Genomic DNA, 21945 nt, shown 5'->3' with positions numbered 1-21945 from the left:
GATTTATGAACCTTTGCACCTAAAAATTAAAGGTTCTTTTAATATAAAAACAACATCGTATACATTTAATTAACTATTATAGATTAAAAAAAAATATTTGTAGGTAAACAGTATATCAGAATGCCTCGTTAGCAAAAATCGATACCGGATTTGTTAACTAACCACACGAAACTATGCAGATGGATAAAGTTTTAAGCTATAAAACTATTTACTGTTAATTAATTGTGTTTTATTTATCATCCAAAATACTCATAGTATTGACGAAACATCGTGATGCAACCTGCACATATCTGAGAAGAAAATTCAAAGGTATGTGTGAAGTCAACCAGCCCGCACTTGGCCAGCGTGGTTGACTATGGCCTAATTACCCTAATTTAGGGTAGGCTCCGAGCTCCTTGGTGGGGACGTACATATAGTGAGGTGATGATGATGAATTGTGCTTTATTTATTATCCAAAATTCTCATGCTATTAACGAAAACAATAAACATAGAATTCGGGTAATTCTCGGATTTTGCTCCATATATTGTAAGTCTGTTCATGTCTAATAAAACGTAGCCGATCAAATTTAATAAAGAAACAAATTCGTTTTCCATTGCTGCTAACTTTATGTATATTGCTTTAACCTGACCTGATGGTCTTGATACAGTAAACAGGGTTTTATTGGTCGTTAACGCACTTTTCATGTTTTATTGTCAACCATTGTTAGGAAGATTCGCTTTACGATCAGCATTAAAAACCATCGCCTTTATATGAAACGAAAATAAGTAACGGCGGACTATATTTTATTGCTGCGTTTTAGATTTCTTAAAAATTTCTCGCCTTATTCAAAAAGATCAATATATAATCTACGCAATATTTAATTAGAAATTTATTTAGGCCGTTACGAATATAATTTGCAGTAGCGTATGTCTATGGGCAACGGTCACTTCGCTACGTTAGCGATTTCATGTGGCCACTCGCTCGTTCGCCACCTTATGATATAAAAAAAATCCTAATAAGGACGCTGTTGCTTATTTACCACTTACACTTCTAAGATTTTCGTGCATAAAGGGGGAGCATTGTTCTCATCATTATAATCATCATCATTATCGTCACCATCACGGTTATCATCATTATCATATTCATCATATCTTCGGACCTTTCCGTTAAATTACTATCATATTAATGTTATAAACATAGTAAGTTTACTCAGATATCTCGTATTACCTTTATATAGCTATAAATACGATCGTTTGAACAAACACATAATATTTTATGAGCATCTCTTATTCATCCTGTGCTATAAATATCGAGTGCCGATATGGAATTTTTTTAAATTAAATTAATCTTAATATACATTTGTGGAATTATTTTCCAAAGTTCTGGATATCAATTATGTATTTCATTTCATAGTACATACGGTTTTATTAAATGTATAAACTTCGATTAATTTATTGGTATTATCAAAATAAGTATTGTTTCATTTATTATTCTTGCAATATTCACCAGAAACTCCTTTCACGAAATTAAAAGAAAAAACTTCACTTCAAAAACTTCATAAAGTAGCCAGTGTGTTTTCAGACAACTATCTACATCTATGCCTAATTTAACCGAGTACGGTTATGCTGTTCTGGAGGTACCATCTAACAAAGATCCATCTATCCATCCATCCATACATCTAATTCGCATTCATAATATTAGTAAGTTAACCGACTAGAACAACAGTAATCAAATAACCTTCATTCGTTGTATAGTTTTATTATGGTTGTATAATTTCATAGCAATTACTACATTTAAATGTCCAAGTATCCAAGTCTGCTAAGTATTAATGGTAAACAGATTGTTAGTTAGCTAAGCATGGATACAAACTTCGTGTTTTAAGTTATAACAGTAGCAGAAGGAATGGAAACTTTGAAACGTTTAGCTATTACTAAGGGTACAGGATTACCCCAAGATCTGTAACATGGCTTACAATAATATTTATTTCTTTTCTACTCCATTTTTTAACTCATTTATTAAACAGCAGTTTTATGTGACTTCGTCAGCGTGAAACAAAAAATAATATAGTAATAAATCTTACTTTAGAGGTTAGAAGTCATCTCTAGAAAGGCGTAATTGATTACAATAAATTTGGTATACATGTAGGTCAAACATGGAAGAAGACATAGGCTACTAATTAAGATTTTTAATTTCGCGCTGATAGAGTCGCGGGCGACAGCTAGTTATGAATAAAACTTAAGTTTTTGAAGTTTGAAATAGCGTTTGTATTTCCCTGGTATTTTATCATGGTTATTTTTCGATACAATAATGGTAGATATTCTTTGTAGAATGTAAAATTTATCAAATCCAAAAGTCTGTTTTCTCCATCCATTAAAAGAAACTGCTTAAAAATAGTCTAAGAAACAAACGAGTAAGGTTTTCTTTAAATCAGCTACTCCCAAAAACAGAAATTATTCTAAAAATGATTTCACCTATATACGGAAACCAAACCTTTTTCTTACTTGAATAAATAAGAGCGTAAATATAGAAAGTACATAATAACATCTTCCAGATATTTATCATTACCTTTACGGACCATATTATATTGAAAGTTATTCAGCGTAAAAGCTTTTTCATTGATACTGATAATTTCTTGCAAAAAATATGATCCTCAATGTTCTAAAGAGCAACATTACTCGCTCTTGGAATTTCTTAAAGTTCCTCTTTACCCATTTAAAGGTTCGTCTTTAAAATATTTCATTGTGTGTTAAATATATAGAAGAATATTAAGATATAATAATACGAATAAATATATATTATATAAAATGTACAGTTGACAAAAAAAGGCTTTTACTATTCAAAGTAAAATTAACCTCTAAGTTAAGAAGGTAAAATAATTTAAGAGCTTTCATAAAATACCCTTCTTTGCTCTCAGGAATAAAGAATACAAAAGTAAATTGACAAAATTAATGGTTGAAACCTTCGAAATTCAATTATCTGAACAAAACAACAATTGTGTCTATAAAAAAAAATCTTTTCACCGTTATACGAATCCTTTGTACTAAATAAAGACATCTGAATAACATTCGAGCCTCTCAATAAATCTTTCAATTTGAATGAGATTTTTAAAACAAAAGGGAATTTGTTTTATAAAAAGAATTTCTTTGGGATTTTTTTGAAAAATATTTTCGTAAATAATCTATTTTTGAAAAAAGAAAACATTCAGAATGTAAATCGTCATGAATCTAGCGAATGGGCACCCTTATCCGGCATGCCAACTACAGGAAGGATTTTTAAGTTCAGTATTTTATATTCTTAAATAAGTTCATTCAGAATCATTACATAACATAACTTCGTTTTTTTAACATCATAAGGTAGCAAACGAGCGAACAGCCACCTTAATTCGCCAAAACAGCGAAGCGACCCCTGCACTAGACATCCGCAATTGCGGATGCGTTGCCTATTTATAATCGACGGAGGACGGCATGCACAGAAAGAGGATATTTCCCTATATTACAAGAAAAAGGTGGGAAGGGAAAAACTAAAATTAGGCCTCCGGCATCACATTCGTGATACAAAAAGCAGGATTGCTCCTACTTCACACCTATCTTCAATGTTGTTTTTAGGGTTCCGTAGCTCATAGGAAAAAAACGGAAACCTTATTTTGGCCTATACCACTGGTATTTGATTACAAAAAGGGTTAGGGTCCTTCAAGAAGCGAGCCTATCACCACCTCAAAGGCCGGCAACGCATCTGCGGTTCCTCTGGTATTGCTGATGTCCATGGGCGTCGTTGAACACTTCGGTGTTCCCGCTGCTCGTTTGCCCCCTTCTGTTATAAAAAAAAATCTAATATGTGTAGTGTTGATGGTTAATTATACATATGACTGAAGCCAATGCGCATTACACAATGTATAAATTTTAATTCCCGCTGCGTTGTACACTGCGCTAACATTTCACAATAATATATTATAACAATAGCTTGATCGTAACGTTTCGTTTGTGCTCCCAATCCAACGCGAACATTCACACCTTTATGATCCTTTACTGTTATCGTCTGTATATTTGAAATTCCTCCATTAACTTGTAACAAAACAAAACACAAATCGTTCGGCTGCTATTCCTTTAGATAAAGTAAATACAAGATATAATCGAAGCGTCAATAGCCTAATGGCAAACGATACGGATTTCCGATCACGTGGTCAGGGGTTCAAATCTCGCTATTCGACTATTGTCGTAAACCAAGTCCTAGCACAAGCCTAAAGTTTAGTTGAAAATTTACCAGAAATAAAAGTAAATTAAAAACAAACTGCTTGAATTAGAAAAAATATTCTGGCATTGCAATAAGTTCAGAAATATTTATGTTTTAAATTCGAACCTTCTAGTATTATCCACAATGAATTTACAAGGTGGCAAAAGTGCCCTGAGGCGTTTCGAGAAATGAGTGTTCGGCCGTACTCGCTTCGGCGGGTGCACTACCGAGCACCAAGATTATATCATACGTGTCTTTATTATTCTGTTCTTGGTCACGTACTTCCACTGTCAATTTACTAGTGTCAAAACATGTTGTCATTTCTATCATTCTTTTTAAATAAACAGGGCCAACAATATGTCTAATTACAAATAAGCGTCAATAGCCTAATGGTTAAGGATACGGATTTTCGATCATGAGGTCGAGGGTTCGAATCCCGCCATTCTTCTATTGTCGTAAAACACACACGCACAAGTATATAAAGCTTAAGTTGGTATGGTAAAAGAAATATTAGTAAATTTACAAAAAATCTGCTATTTTATTTAAAAAAAAATGGTCGGAATATGAATTTCAATATAACGCTTAGTTTGCATTTTTCAGTACTCGTCAACTTTATTGTTAGATCTAAAGCCTTGGTTATGACGTGAATCTAAGATCAATTTTAAATAGCGGAAATTGCTCCAGTAATGAAGTTTATCTCATTTACTGATACAATGTTATCGTATCGTAGTAAAGTAAGAAGATGATTCTATTTATAAAACAGAGGAAGTGATTTATAATGCTTTAATATCATGGAAGCAGAAAGAAAGCAATTGTTGACCGCCAGGTTCCATCCACACCATCTCGATGGCTGGCAATCCCCAACCGTGCGGTTTGCGCGAAACTTCCTGCCCCGCACAGCAGCGTTGTGGAATGGTCTGTCTGGTATTTCCAAACTGCTACGACTTAGGGTCTTTCAAGAGGCGAGCTTATCACCACCTCAAAGGGCGGCAACGCATCTGCGGTTCCTCTGGTATTGCTGATGTCCATGGGCGTCGTTGAACACCCGCTGCTCGTTTGCCCCCTTCTGTTATAAAAAAATTGTTAAACTAATATTTGCATCAAAAACTTGAGTCAATGTTCTAGAATTATACAGGGACGGTCAGTGTAAGACATTTTGTATAAAGAAAATGTCCGAGCGGACTTTGGAGAATCTCCTATTAGCAATTGAAGCGAGTATGGCGGACGTGATTATACTTGGGTAATCTACCTTAATTGGCAGTTAAGCATAGTGAGCCGTCTGAGGCCAATTAGAATCCTCTATTACGTCGTTTGAGACCCCCTACTTATGGAATAGTTTTGTATCTTGTGCGTGTATCAAAAGATTTTCTTAGATTCTAACATATTGTTTTTATTGCTAGTCACGTTCCTTATGAATCTAAGGATTTAAATAATTTTTGAATTTCGAATATGGTAATGAGAATTCGGCACGGAGTTTGCTAATAATCCTATAATCGGCCTGTCATAATGTACTGATTTAGAAATAAATGGATAAAGCATTAGCTTTTTAGTGGCTAACAAATTCTATGGGTACGATATTGAAGACAGTGAGAGTCAGGAAAGTACTTCATACGGATTGTAAGCAATAACAGAATATGCTCCCTTACACCTGCAAATTTTTAACAATGTTAAAGTTAAGAAATTCGTAAATTATGGTTGGCAATAAAATATTCGAATCTTTTAAAGCAATACGTATCAGAGCAAACATTACAAATAACGATCAGTATCGCATCCAAAACGATCGCTTTCCTAATAAACACGCAATAACAATGAATGACAATGAAGGTGTAACGGTAATCGCTACGATTCGAATCGAATCGTAACGTAACAAACGTTGCGTTCTTCCTATCGTTATTATTGTATCGGATTTTAAAACGATTGCGTGACGTCGACAACAAGTCTGTCGTTTTAATATATTTCATCAAAAATATTCTAGGATATAATTTAAAAAACACTTCACATCATAACATCAATTCATCTTAAAACATTTTATGAATAATTTATTTAATTTTATTACGCTATTTATACAAAATACAATTCAGCTTCCTTTTAAGTAGAGAGGCGCCTTTATAAACAAAGTAAAACAAGGAAGGAAAAAATAAACCAACTATGGAGCATCAAAAACAATATAAAAGTCTAACCATTTTCCATAATGTTATAAAAATGATCGTTAAATAAAAGAGGGCAATGGAGGGGTTACTCGACTGCTGTCTCCGAAGATAATAAAAGAAGGGGGAATATCGTGAGAAATTAAAATGAGCTAGAATCGTGGTCAGTGTAAACAAGTTGAAGGGGATATTGGGAGGCGGTGGGGGGAGGGGTTGGCTCTTATTTTCCAATGCCGGATCAATAAGTGGAAGTGGGCCGCAGAATATTGCCGGACATTGAAATATAGAAAAAAAAATGATGCCTTAATTATAACGACGCTTTGAGGCGGGTCGTACTGTAGGAATTTTGCGACGAAGTTTTAAAATTTTTAAAGTTTAATTTTCATTTTTATACATCGAATATAAAAGTTATAATATTTTTTTTTAATTTGTTTCTTAATCTACTTTAAGCGAAACTTTGACAAGTTATTAGTATGTGCAATATAACTAGAAACTAATTTGATCGTATGAACATATGTGCAGTGAGTCAGTTGGTTAAAGGTACGCGTCCATTGGTCCGCGGCGGACGTTAGTTTGACATCGGTAAACCCGTTTAATCCATTGCGGGCCGTATTTGCTGTGCGTCTGGCGTGGGCCAATGGGCTCGCATCTTAACCTCACATATGAAATGACTATAATCGCTGGAAATACCTAATGAAATGCAATACTTCCAGATATCAAAGTCGTCGTCTCAGCAAGTGGTACTGCGCGAGGCGACGCGCGCGCTGGCCGGCCGTTTCCGTTGCGAGGTGTCCGCGGACGCGCCCTCCTTCCATACACAAGTCCGCTCCGCGTACATACACGTTGTAGGTGAGTATTTAGTTAAGTTGAAATCTTCGATTATGCATTTTTAAATGACAAGTGATATGAAATGGTGAACAAAAGCGTGCCCACAGCTTTGAAATACAAAAAAATGTATTTTTCTAGTTTCTTCATTGTACAAAGTATCAAACAACCAATTTTTGGTTCGATACAGGTAAAATAAAATAAAAAATGACCCTCTTTAGCTGTAGTATTGCGTAATATCGAATCGAATTCACTGAAGTATAGACAACTAAAAGAAGATTTCTCAGAACAAAATACGAAAATGTGGAATTTGTGTCAACAAAATAAAAGCGTCGACACAGAATCGGGTACGTTAGTCTATTTCGGATCAATCTGCAAAAACGATGGACATATAGAGGATAACCACTACGCCCGTAACGCCGGGGGGCTATTTGCATAGCCGAGCAGGGCACATCGATCGCAACAATTCGCTGTCTCATCACTGGCCAACAGAATAGCAGCCTTACAGGCGCTGTGAACACAAGTCTTTGAAACATTTTATAATCGTTTCCTATCTTTTTTTTCCATCTTTCTAGCTAACAAACTCCCATTATTTTAATGAATCAGTACAAAGCAAAATATTTTTTTTGTCAATGAAACTGAAAATGGTTTCATGTTACTTATCTAATTTCTATGATAGATATTTTAAACATTTAATAAATATCTTCTAATGATTCTTTTTAGACAGCAATTCTCTCTTCTATTTCAAGTGTTTTGTTCTCGTTGTTCTCCCCATTTCCTATGTCTTCATCTCTTTATTTCTCGTGTCATTTGTATTCTTCTTAATGTAATCTAGCGACAATTTTAATACCACGAAAAACCTTGAAAAAAATATATTTTCAACCTTGGAAATGTTGAAAATATGTGTGAATAGTTCAAATTGTTTATAAGTAGAAATGCTAACAATATTAATTTTCTACCTTGTTCCATTTACGTAATATCAACAAACATGAATGACGTAATAATTGTACAAAGAGAAACACATTCGAGTAATCCTCAGTCTTGCCTATACCAACTACGAGAACAATAGAAATAATTAATATGTAACAAGAAGCTTATATTCATAGAGAATCGATTCCGAGTAAGCGGAGTATTATGGTAATAAATTATATAATGAATTACGGCAATAATAAAACTATTGCCCCTCATTTTGCTACTTTCATTCCAGAATAAGTACTTTGGATTATTCAATGAATATTTTACATACATGAAATATATGAAAAAAAATGCTTTTCTTTTCTGTTCTACTGTAAAATAAAGTTTGATATTTATGGTTCTAGTTAATCTACTGATTTATGGAAAAATTCAAGCTTGATACGATCACGCGTTTTTGAGACAGACGGACGGACAACAAAGTGATCCAATAAGGGTTCCGTTTTTTTCCTATGAGGTGCAGAACCCTAAAATTTATGACCAGTAAATTCTTTATTTACAATTTAATAAGATACTAGTGTCGCAAGCGACTCCGTCAGCGCGAAATGAATAAAAACCTAATTAGTATATGTGTTCTTCCAGACTATGATCTTTATGTATGCCAAAATTCATAGCAATCCATTTATCCATCTAAACTAAAGAAGCGAGCCTATCACCACCTCAAAGGCCGGCAACGCATGTGCGGTTCCTCTGGTATTGCTGATGTCCATGGGCGTCGTTGAACACCTCGGTGTTCCCGCTGCTCGTTTGCCCCCTTCTGTTATAAAAAAAAATAAACATTCGCATTAGTAAGATTTTTTTTTCTCTTTTAGACAGTGTTATAAAAATATTTATTACTGGCAATCTAGACAAAAGACTACCAAGTGTTCGGCAGTTTCAATTGTATGCACTAATGAGAAGTAAATACGAAATGAAAGAGGAGAAACTTTGAGAAGCAAAGCAAATAAAGCAAAGTATATGAATGAAAGTGTAATTAATGTTGCTATGAATACGTGTAAACATGTCAAATGTTGTCTATGGCCTTCGCTTGCCGGAAAATTTGTCTCACAAACACTAATTGCGAATGAACAAGACGCGGCTGATTAGGTCTTTGTAGCTAATTGGGTAGTTTTAGCTGTCACAAATATGACATTTGTACTTGTATTTTCATAATATTTGTTTATTTTCGTTTAAAAGCATGTAATCTTACTTATATTATAAATGCGAATGTTTAGATAGATGGATGGATCTTTGTTTGAAGATATCTCCTGAACAGCTCTATGGATATTGATGAAATTTGACACAGATGTAGAGCATAGTCTGGTAGAACACATAGGATACTCACTAAGTTTTTTTTAATTGCGTGCTCGGGTGAAGTCACGGGCGACAGCTAGTGACTCAATATAAAAATTGCTCAGACTGTCTTATTGATTATTGACAGAGAATTGCCAGTATCAAACATATAAAACATATTTGATAGTCGAGATTTTTTTTGATTCGTTAAATCACTCAGATGAATGTGCTTATGAATATTTTAATTTATCTATTAAATTAGAATGAATCTTAAAAGGCAATCAAACAAGAAGTTGATTAATACTCACTCTATGAGTAGCTTGTCTGCGTCAGCGATCGACGTCACTGATTGTGATTGTGATTAATTTCCGAACACCGTGGCAGGTCTAAGTGCTTACCTCGTCTTAGCTAAAGCGACTCGCTTAGATGAATTCATTATAAATTATCATTAGCTGGATATTGTCTTACCGTGAGTTCCTGAAACCAAAATCTCCGTCTAAAACATATTGTTATCTCTGATTTGTTAAAGACAATTATGACAGGGATGACGATATTTTGTACAAAAATGTTGGTCTCAGATACTGACGGTTAGCAAGAGATTTTAAGTTACTATGTCTGGAGGATGAAGATTCTGTCTGGTAGAAGAAAGTGGCATTTTTCACGCCTCCTATGTTTTTGATCAACGCAATTCTTCTACAGAATAAATAGTTATTTAACTGTTTTGACTTTGTTTTTTTATTATTAGGTTCTGGTGCTCATCTTTTATCCATTTGTTTCGTCCCTTTTTTCTCACCATCTTTATACTATCACTAATCTTACACTATATCCATTACATTAGTTAATTAGATAATGAAACTTCATCATCAGCTCACTATACGTCCCCACCGAGGAGCTCGGAGCCCACCCTAGTTTATGGGTGATAAGGCCATAGTGAACCACGCTGGCCAAGTGCGAGTTAGTCGACTTCACAAATATCTTTGAATTTCTTCTCACATATGTGCAGGTTCCATCACGATGTTTTTCCTTCACCGTAACAACGTTGGATAAATGTAGATATGTAAATCGGAAATCGAAAAACACATTGGTACATGGCGGGATTCGAACCCAGGACCTGCAGATTGCAAGTCAAGTGCTTGAGCCCTGAGCCACCGACGCTCAATAAAACGATGAATGATGAAACTTCACCTTTACTTAATATTAATAATGAAGGCAACAATGATTTATCATTAATTGTCAATTAAAAAAATGTTTGCAGTTCGACTAAGTCAGTAAATAAATCTTAGTACAACGCCAGAAAGCATTCGTATAGAAATTACAGCACCGCAATAGAAATGTTCGCTACGTCTGAGAAATGATTACATTGAGTTTGCTTTATTTGCTAGTGGTCTACGGATAAGGTAATATTGTATAGCTCGGAGTGGCTTCGATGTAAAATATCGAACGTTTTCTATTGCTCTTGAGGTTAATTTAATCGACGTGAATTCAAACATTTAAGTAGAGTGAATTTGTTAGAAGGAATATTGTTGATTTAAACCATGTTTTATTGCTGTTTAGTGTTTACATAAAGGTTGATTTTTATTACTGTTACTTATTTAATTTTACTAGTATTATTATGCGAAGCTTGAATGTATGGATGGATGCATGGATGCATGGATGTTTGAAAGTATCTCCAGAACGGCTGACATAGCCTGGAAGAACATATAGACGGAGACGCAGGCGATAGATAGTATTAAGATAAATAAGGGATCACAATTTTTTACAAGGATAACAACGTAACGTATAAGTATTTCAGGAAATCAGTAATAGTAAATCAAAAAATAATGAGAAAATAAAGAGATGATTGAATCAATTTAATCTCAAAGCAAATGCAAAGTAGGCAAATTAAAATCCAATCGAATGTCGGCCGTGTGATTGAAATCTATTATTAATGATGAAATCCAAAATGGCAAGTATTCATTAGTCGGACCGAAACGTGACTCTGTATTCGTTTCCTGAATCGTTCAGCCGGTTCGGAAGATTGATTTTGTAATGACTCTTTTATATTTTATGAATTTACTCAATTTAATTTACAGTTTTAAAGTTTAACAATAGAATACACACAGGCACAGGAGTACAATTGACAGGCGTGAAGCAATTCCGCGTTTCGTCTGATAAGTGTGCGTCCCGGGGGCCTAATGTAGTCCCTTCCCTTCCCACCCTTTTTTTAATAAGGAAAGGATGGGAAGTGAAAGTGGACTTTCCGGATGAGAGGATGCATGGGAAGAGAAAATATTTTCTTTCTGTGCATCCTCTCCTCCGTCGATTAAAGGTAGGCAACGCATATGCAATTGCGTATGTCTATGGGCAACGGTCACTTCGCTATTCCAGCGATTTCATGTGGTCGATCGCTCGTTTGGCACCTTATGATACAAAAAAAAAAAAAAACGATTATTTTTAATTAGTTTACATCTAATAGTTTATATCAATAAAACTAGGGTAAAGAGAACTAGGTGTTAACTTAGACTCACTTTTTAGTGTAGATTTTATTAGAAATATGGCTCTACGGCGCTTGGTTTCGACTACAATTTAGACCTGTTCTTATAAAATGATTCAAAAAAGTTTTTCAAAACACTCACATACTCTAAATGAGCTTTGTAAAAATCACATAAATTAATGTAAATGTATCTTAAATTATGTTTTTGTGGAGTAACGTATAAACATGATTATCTAATGTACAAAATACAATATTCTAACAGAGAACCAAATTACTTACTTTTTACTACAAAACAAAAACGCAAGTGGACTGACCCGTGTCGGCGGTAAAGATCACGCAAATTTAAGATACGGGCGCACTGTGAAGTGAACCCTAATATAATTCGGGCACCGCTTAGAGGAAGAGCTTTATGTTTATAAAATTTCGTGTTACTTTTTGTAAATCCTTTGACACATTTTAGATTATTTTTTAACTTTTACCAAAAATAAATATAGTAAAAGAAATATATAAAGTGTAGTATAGTGTACAATATTCATAAAATCACGCTTAAATAGCATTGGCACAAGCCTAGTGCACTTTGTATACTGCTACATTCTTATAGCCATAGATTCAAGTAATCTTAAGAAAGAAAAAAAAGTCCTCATTGCTAATTAATAAATATATGAACTACGGATTTGTCTGACACATATTTATATGTAAAGTAAAAATAAATAGGTAGCATGGTAACAAAGTAAATACAACCGGCAAGTGTCGGACAGGTAGGCCGGTCGTATCCACCGGAAACAGGATAACAACCTACTTCCGACACCTACACACCTCGAGTTCCCTCATCCCTTGATATATTTACATAAGGTTTAACACCATTGGTAACAGGGATTTAAGTATAAAATTGAGTTTTGGTGTAAACAAATTATGTTTATTTAACAAAAAAAAATCTTAATATATTAGTTTAAATTAATATAATAAAATTAAACACCCTGTATACTGACTAAAACTAGCGCTTACTCTAAAATATAATCGAACTAGGATAAGCGAGACTTCATGGGACAGCGATATTTTTCACGCCTCTATTATACAGTTTTCGCTTAAAACGACATTGCGCATATAAATCCCTATTCGTCATTATATCCGATTTTGGTTTTATTAAAACTCTGCATGCATCGGTTAGCTGTGTAAACTCCATGTGTTAATTCCATTTACAAACAGCTCGTATCAATTCACTAAATATGCGGTAAATCTTTGAAGTAAAAGTTGCGCGTTAACTTGACACGTTTGGAGTAGGCTTCGACTTCCGGTATGAACACTGTACAGCTCACGCGAGGCTTTGGCTTTAACAAGCTTGTCGGTTAAATGTGATACTGAATTAACTTAGTTAAGATTAAGTTAAGTTAAGATATCTAGTATTTATATTTGTATCTAAATAATAATAATCTATATCTAATTACATATATGTTAAGTATCTATTATATATAAACTTTAGGCAATAGATAAGAGAAGGTGCTGTCTCCTGAAACACAGTATTTACTACTTCAGGAGACAGAGCCCACAAAATTTTTGTGAAAATGTTTTTTTTTTTTGGTCAATAAAGGATTTTTTTTTTATTATGTAAACGAGTAATCGCATATTAATTGCTGGCTTTTGCTATTCTGAATGTATTAGTGAATTCTGTCTTGTAGTAAGCATTCTTTTATCCGTTTGAAGGCAGACGAAATGGTAATATTGATTATTATTTCGTTATTTAGAATATTTATAAAATTCCCGTATCACAATGTTACTTACTATACTCCTCCGAAATGGCAATACCGATTTTTTTTTAATTTATATGCATATTCAGTATGTGTGTGAATCCCATATTATATAATTTTTAATCCCGCGCGGACGGAGTCACGGGTTACTGCTAGTATTAATATAAAATAATCCCAGTATTTATTATAATTTAAAACTTATTAATTATTTTTTATAAGAAATTGTAAAACAATAAACATTTAGAAAAGGAACGCCTTTTAAATTAACTACTCTAAATGTTAGGAGTGTAATGAAATTTCTGATTGACGTTTGAAATGTTTAAGGGTTTTTATGTTTTTAACTTTAAATAGCATTTGTCGTATATGCTTTTGTACTAAATTTAATTGTTCCCCTGTAACCCTTATAAGCTTAACTATATTTTAAATCTATATAAATATAAAAAATGTAAAGCTCTTCCAAAGCAGGATTCCCCTCATTATGTGTGGCCACAGAGCGTATTCCCTGCGCTCGTAGGTTGCTGGCTGCCTTTGAATATTATTACTGGTGCATGCAGACAACGCAGTAATGTAGTCTTTTAAATTATTATTTTGGATATAAAAAACAATTTTTTTGTCATGTTTGGTACATTTAATATGATTTGATTTTTATATGTTATTAAGTGTTTGAAATACGTAAAGTATTAATTGTCTTCTCTATTTGATCGTTGGACCACCTTTATGATATTCCTTGTCATACAATGTTAGGAAGGATGTGAAGGGGAAGCGCATTTGACTGAGGAGGGGACTTATAGGCGGGGGAAATATTTTTTTCTAGGCGTCAACTTCTCCGTCGGTTAAAAGTAGGCAACGCAAAGACATTTGCGGATGACTATGGATAGTCGCTTCGCTATTTTGACGAATCCAGGTGACTGCTTGCTCGTTTGCCACTTAATAAAAAGTTAATTATATATAAAACATTCTGAAAGCATGAAGGGGATTCGCGTTTATACTTTGTAAGATAACGAGAAGAATCAGATAGTATTCTTAGTGACAGGTCTTCCCAAAAGAGCGCCGGGACTCGACAACTGCGCTCTAACATTCAAAGAGCTGTCAAAAATCCCACGCAATGTTCCCTGATTATCACGTCTTTCTATCCGCTGGGAATTCAGGCTTTTTGTGTTGTTACGTTTATTCCTTGTACTTTAAATAAATTCTTTAAAAAGGTGTTGATAAATAATATAAAATTAATTTCTGGTTTTTACAGAAAAAAAAATTAAGGTTAACACATCTGTCGTTTTTCTTACTTCCTAGTGTTGTGTTGAACGTTAACAGAGTTATGAAAATTTATTGATTTCTTTACGTAATATTTTGCGCAATTAAGTCAAAATTTTTCATGCATGTTTTAACTACTGTAAAAAATGATCTGGATGATAATGCTACTGCGTCTGTACAAGTTAGGAATGTGTTAAATTAATTTAATATAATAACTCAATAAAGACACAAATGTTCGCGTTGCTTCTACGTCTTAACTCTAAATCACTTCCAGCAAGCCGGCGGCGTCGCTGGAGTTCTGGACATGTAATTTGAATATAATGGCAGCATTCTCTCCGGGGTCACAAGTCGGCCTAAATCTTGACCCGTCGACGTCCGACTTGGCTTACATTGACAAACTACGCTAAGGCGGAAACGTGTTGATGATTTATCTTTACAATATCAAATACAGTTCTCCTTTCAACTGGAATTATGGAACATTTCATGTGAATTAACTTATTCATTCTAACATTGTCAGTATCAAGAATAAGTAATCTTAAGTTTGTTTTAAGTAAAGATTTTTGAATGCGTTCATAGTTAAAAAAAATGATTTAAATTGGGATTGTTAAAACCTTATCTTATTAATATTATAGACGCAAAGGTATAGATTAGAGGTTGGATGTTTGTTACAAGATATCATCGTAACGGCTCAACAGATCTTGATTAAATCTGGCACAGATGTAGAACATAGTCGACACGACAGACCGCCAGGTTCCATCCACACCATCTCGATGGCTGGTAATCCACAACCGTGCGGTTTACGCGGTACTTCCTGCCTCGCACAGCAGCGTTGTGGAGTGGTCTGTCCTCGGCGGTATTTCCAAACCGCTACGACTTAGGGTCCTTCAAGCAGCGAGCTTATCACTATCTCAAAGGCCGGCAACAAATCTGAGGTTCCTCTGGTAATGCTGATGTCCATGGGCGTCGTAAACACCTCGGTGTTCCCGCTGCTCGTTTGCCCCCTTCTGTTATAAAAAAAAATAGTCTGGAAGAACACATAGACTTCTAATTAAGTTTTTTTAATGCCGCGCGGTTGAAGTCACTGGCGACATCTAGTTGTTAATAACTGTATTATTAAATTAATAAATCCACTAATTCGGGTAGAGTTAGTGGATTGTGACTCTTCAATAAAGAATAAGAATCGACGTCAATTACTTCTCAAAATCTGTCGTCACTTGTTTTAGCTCTATAACATACAAACATACATACATACTCGAGAAAAACATTGTCAGCTTATGATCAGGCAATAAAAAATGTTTCGTAACAATTATTAAATTAAATATTAATTACAACTAGTTATAATTTGATTTCTCTGTGATTCATTGAACTATTTTATTAATTAAACACTGGTAATTTACTGTTGAGTGTCAATCTACCGAATGAAAAGCAATAAGGCGAGAATTCAATTATATTATTACTATTTTATTATATCACAATTCTGGCCATATTAAGAAATTTTCACGAGATTTTGTATGAGATAATCAGAAATAAAGCAGACAATTCATGCGACCATTAAGTGTGCAATATACTTGTCATACCCGCCACGTACCCTCTCATTAGGTTGAACACGTTCCACAGAAAAATAAGGTCCATAAGCAAGTGAGAGATGACAAAAAGCAGACCGTTTTCTGTAATTAGACGATACATTCTCGGCGAAGGATATTAACGTGAATTGCTCCATTCCCTGTCCCTTTCGAGCGGTTTGCGAGAAAAAATGTGCCGAAGGAATGAATATAGTGGAAAAGCTGCGGCTTGTTATTTCTTAGTGTTTTAGCTAATTTTCTTATGCGTTATATTCTCAGTTTATTTTTTACTGAAGCCAGAGTTTTAAGTAATTAAATATTTTATATATAGTATAATACATCACTCTGTAATTTTAGTGAGTTCAAATAAATTGAATTACATCTGCCCTACAAAGTAATAAGCTAACAATTTACATTTTTAATTTGATTTTGTTGTATTTTGGTGACAAATAGCATCATTTAGGTGATGAGAATGGTACCTGTCGACTTGTCGTGCCTTGTATCGTTGGATGATGAAATTTGGGGACAATAATCGTTTCAAACAGTTTTTTGGAACTCTTCCTATGGTATATACGATCATATGCAACGGGTACTGACGTCCCTTCGTAAGGCTAGAGTATCAAGCCCATCGGTAAGAGCCAAATACATAAGGAAATTATTAATAAATTGGTTTAATATTAGTCTAAAGTATCTTTACTTACTATGTTTTTTCTCAACGCCTAACTGAACTGTGACCTAATTTAAACGGACCTCTTCCCCTAACACTAATCCCCTCGCCCTATATTCCCAGCTTTGCTTAGACGTATTCAATGCCCTATTTCTAGCAAACGTAATTTATCTTTTAAATGAGAGCTTATTGGAATACCGTGTAATTACTACGCTTTAGGTGAAGGAAAATAACGTGATGAAATCTGCACATAATCTGTGAAGAAATTCTTAGGTGTCGTATTACTTGTTTTACAAATTAAACGTAGTTATAAAACAATCAACTCTACAGATGCAAAATGTTTTCCAGGAAAAATTTTTTCAATCTAAAAATTTGGCTTTTAGTTATTCTTCAATTTTCTATCGGTCAAAAACATAGCCCAGCTTTTTTACATAAATGGTTGAAACTGATTGATTTAAAATAGTACGACGGCAAAAACATTTGTTTTTTTAAAGTGTGAATTTTTATTCTGTCAATGATTTTGTAGTGAAATCTAATATGAACATTTTTAACATTTTTATTTTTGATTTCATTTTTAAATTGAAATTAATTTAGCCAGTATTTTTAGAAATAGACTTCATTTAGTTACGTCTTGCTTTGGTTCAAATTAGAAAATTTTTGGAATTCGAACTAATTATAGTTGTAATGAACCCGAACGGTTAATTTTAAGAAACAACTCCTATTTAGCAGAACGAGACCCGAACGCAGATAGTTTGGTCGTACGAGGCACAAAACCGACACAAATTAAATCGGCGACTTGGATTAACAGGGTAAATGGCTCAATTAGTGTTCCGGTGGGTCGACACAGTAGTTCCGAGGGACAAACGAGATTGCCCAATGCAAGCACCTGTCTCCTTGTTTACGAAATGGGATACTGTTTCGTCTTGATTGCGACGCAACCTCTTGCCAGTCACACGAGTAACTCCAGTCGGGTTACGTCTTGCGCTTTCTAGTTCTGCTTGGCTTATTCAGACTTACTGATGCATGATGCCGTTTGAAATTACGTGCTTTGTTATTCTTGGTTTACAGATAAATTATTTAAGCAAAGCTTAGAGTCGCGCTCTTATAGTTAAGAGCGAATACTAAAATATGTCAATAGTCCATTTTTTTATGAATTTTATCAGATCTACGGCCACTGACATCGAAATTAAAGATTGATTTTATTACACGAGGTAACATTATAGGTTACACACACCCTTGTAAAAATACACTTTATAATTATTTATTTTATAGACGTAGGAAAAGCGAAGGTATGTAAAATAATGTAAAATATGTTTTACATGATTTCGAACACCATATCTGTTATTTTTTATCTGTGCTTTTCGTATTAGAAATGTGTCTTCTAATGCTGCAGGATTTTTAATACATTATTTTTAAGCTGGGTCGTCAATTTAAGAATCTTTTAACTGGCGCTTTACATTCTTATTTAGTTGTTCACCTAAACTATTTCAAAACATTCTTTATTATAAAAAAGCCATCACACCCTTCGAGTCAAAGATAAACGACTGACAGAACTCCCATATTCGACAAACACAAAGATAGAAAACCGCAATCGTAAATTACAAAGTGCACACTAGAATAAATTCTAAGCGTAAACCGAAAACATCTCATTTTTACGAGGCACCCTTAAAATTTTTGGGATATTTTGCGAAGCGGATGTAATAAACGTAACTAAGCGGGTGTAAGAGGAGGTTCAAATGCCGGAGCCTGGCATGGTGCCACTCATTCGACTCAACCTGGCAATTTGGTAGAGCATAAACTATGTGTTACTGATCTAGGTCAAATACATACATTTCCTCTCTTACATTTTACTTCTAAGTTAATTCTACACACTTTAAATTAATTTAATTGTATAATTAGTACATAAATAAATTAATATAACTTCTAATGTTATTGCGATACTTCAAACAAGATAATTCAAAATTATTAACTATGAACATTTTGAAAATAATATTACCTAACCTTTAAAGCCCTATACTATTGTATCGACCTAATTTGATCTGTCATAAACTTAAAGCCGTACACAAGGCAACGTAAATCTAAACTCGGCGATTTTAGTTGCTAAAAGACTTATGCAATATAGTATCATAGTTCGTGCATAGCTAGCGTCGCCGACATTTCTACCAGTCATTGCCAAAGACAGTCGCTCGCAACCTGTTTGTCAAGATCATCGCGAGAAAAATCGTCGATATGACTGACCAAATCGACGGTTCGCGTCGTTGATTCAACGTTGTGTGTACGCAGCGCGTAAAGCGATTTTCGCGACGCAATCTTAAACATCGGTATCAACGATTTACGTAGCCTTGTGAACGTAGGGCCTAACATTTAAATGTCGTCGCCGTTTTTTTTACATAAAAACCGTAGTGGCATGGAAAGTGTTAAAAAGAAGAAGATTAAATCGTATGGAGTTTAGTCAAACGCTAGTTTAATATTGTAAAATACGTTTAACCAAATGATAAATGACAAGTACTGTTTAGTTTGTACATTCAGTTTGCATGATGAACTTTGACCACATTAGTGGGTGGTCATCGCAGACAATTATCGAGTCTGCAGCTCGCATTAATAACATATAACGGTCGTTGCGGCTGACTTGCGACCGAATGCATAATTCTGTCTGCGACTGCTAATCGCCTCAATGGCTCTACAATTTAAATTTAAGCGTTTTAGAATTCAATTTACTATAATATGCTGATTCATTATTTTGATTTGTGTTTAAGAATTATTGGAAGCAAATAAAGTTCTTAATTTAACTTTTTTTTTGCCTTATTTTCAGTTGCTGTTTCCAGTGACGAAATATGTATAAAAACATATTATTATTCCTGTCATTCTCTTTGAAAAAGATAATGATGATGTTTTTGTGTAATGGAAACTCACGATTTGTTTTGCTAAACACGCTGTTCTTTATTTTTATATTTCAAACAATTTTATTATCACGTATGTATGTAGATCTCTGATTTTTTTTAATTTTTACTTATCAAACTAATTTTTACTATACAGAAATAAATCCTAATAGAAATGTAAAAAAAAAACATTTTAACATTCAAACATTATATTTTTCAATCTTATAATTTGACCTCGAGGTCTTTTTGCTTTCGGGCAAATTGTTTTGTCCAATTTGTAACGTGTCGTTCAAAATAAACAAAGTTCTAATGGATTTACGTTTCAGCAAGCGTAAAGAAATCAAAAAGCTTTCGACGTTATACAAAATAAAAAAAACACACCTTAATTTTATCGAAGACCTGTCAAGTTGTATAAAGATATTCCTGTTCATTTTCATGTCAGATAAATTATCATATTTTTGTTTCAAGTTCACTCAAAGTTGTTACTTTTTTTTACTGAGATTCAAGATTGCGTGTTTTTGAATAAATTTTTAATGAAAGTTGAAAATTGTGGTTCATTTATTTTAATGAGATATGATTAACACGTAATTAAGTAAATTAGTAAGTAATCTTCAAGGAAATGTATTATTTATTTTCCTTGTTCGCCTATTTAAAAAATTAAACGTGGTATTTTACAGCTCGAATTGACTCATTCGTGCAACAGATGTGAATGCTGCTTTCTACCACTGTTAGCTTTCCTTACTGAATATTTTAAAGCGAAAGTAAATTGATTAAATCAAATTAAAATACAAGAGAAAACATAAAAAGCAACCTATTGCTAATTATAGAAACACGTGTAAACCTAACCTAAAATCAGCAACCAGAATAATTTCCCTAGCGTAAATAATTTACATATTTATATTAAAACATAATTTATTATGTAAACAAGAGGTTTAATTTATAAAAATAATAACAGCGGTATGCTGCGTCATTAATATCACGGCATAATGTTTTGACACATGCATGAGTGATTTTAACGAGATCGAAGGGAGGAATTGACGTCGTCATCACGCAATTACTCAAATATCGACGTGGTACGGGATGTTTTCGACAGTGTATTCATTTCGTTTAATTTACTTCTTAAGAAATATTAAAAGTAAACTCTATAATTATGAGTAAAGATCACATGTACTTCACAATGGAAGCGTAGTTTTGTATAGTGTCATTTAGTTTGATTGATTTACATTTTGAAACAATAAAAGGAATTTAAAATGGTTTTAAATAAGAAGTCTTAGGTATAAAATTCTCGTGTCACAATGTTGATTACCATACTCCTTGCAAACGGTTTGACCGATTTGTCCGACCGTCTGAGAATCGCCTACTGTATATTTTTATATACCGCGCGGACGAAGTCGCGGGCGACAGCAAGTATTTATACAGACTTTTAGTAATACTTTAGTGTTGAGACGGTCACTGAATTTCAACTTAAGACTTAACTTAAAATAATTGAATTCGTTTATGTAAATCTAAATTCGATATCGTAATTCAGAAACATCAAAAATAATAGGTTAAGCTGTCAAACTGGCTGTCGCCCGCGACTCCGTCCGCGTGGAATGAAACAACTTAATTAGTTCCCGGTAATTATTCGTATTTTTCTCACCTTTTCAACCTTCCCTAGACCTCCACGAACATTTCAAGACCAAGATAAGATAAATCCGTTCAGCCGTTCTCGAGTTTTAGCGAGCCCAACGAACAGCAGTTGATTTTTATGTATATAGAATATTATGAAAAGACCACGAAATAGTAGTAATAAATGAATTGTTATATTTCAATGAAGCATTGATCCGTGGAAATATTGGAACGTAGTCACAAGAATAAAAGAGCGGGTGAATTTATGAATTCACTGGAGCGCGAACGTAGCCGCGCTACAGCACAGAGACATGCATATTTGATTCTATCATAA

At 33.9% G+C, this 21945-nt stretch overlaps 1 protein-coding gene across 1 annotated transcript in view; it reads left to right on the top strand.

Annotated features, from left to right (window-relative positions):
* The window catches only part of LOC106125193 (uncharacterized), a 152318-nt gene that overhangs the window by 49327 nt on the left and 81046 nt on the right, over positions 1 to 21945 (top strand). The window contains exon 4 of the mRNA XM_013322299.1: positions 7071 to 7206. Coding sequence (XP_013177753.1) covers positions 7071 to 7206 — 136 coding nt within the window. The remainder of the gene's footprint in view (positions 1 to 7070; positions 7207 to 21945) is intronic.

This window comes from Papilio xuthus, unplaced genomic scaffold (genome assembly GCF_000836235.2).
Source record: "Papilio xuthus unplaced genomic scaffold, Pxut_1.1 DF825928.1, whole genome shotgun sequence".
Lineage (NCBI taxonomy): Eukaryota > Metazoa > Arthropoda > Insecta > Lepidoptera > Papilionidae > Papilio > Papilio xuthus.
Note: the sequence above shows the minus strand (reverse complement) of the source record. Positions and strands in the feature narration are given on the sequence as shown.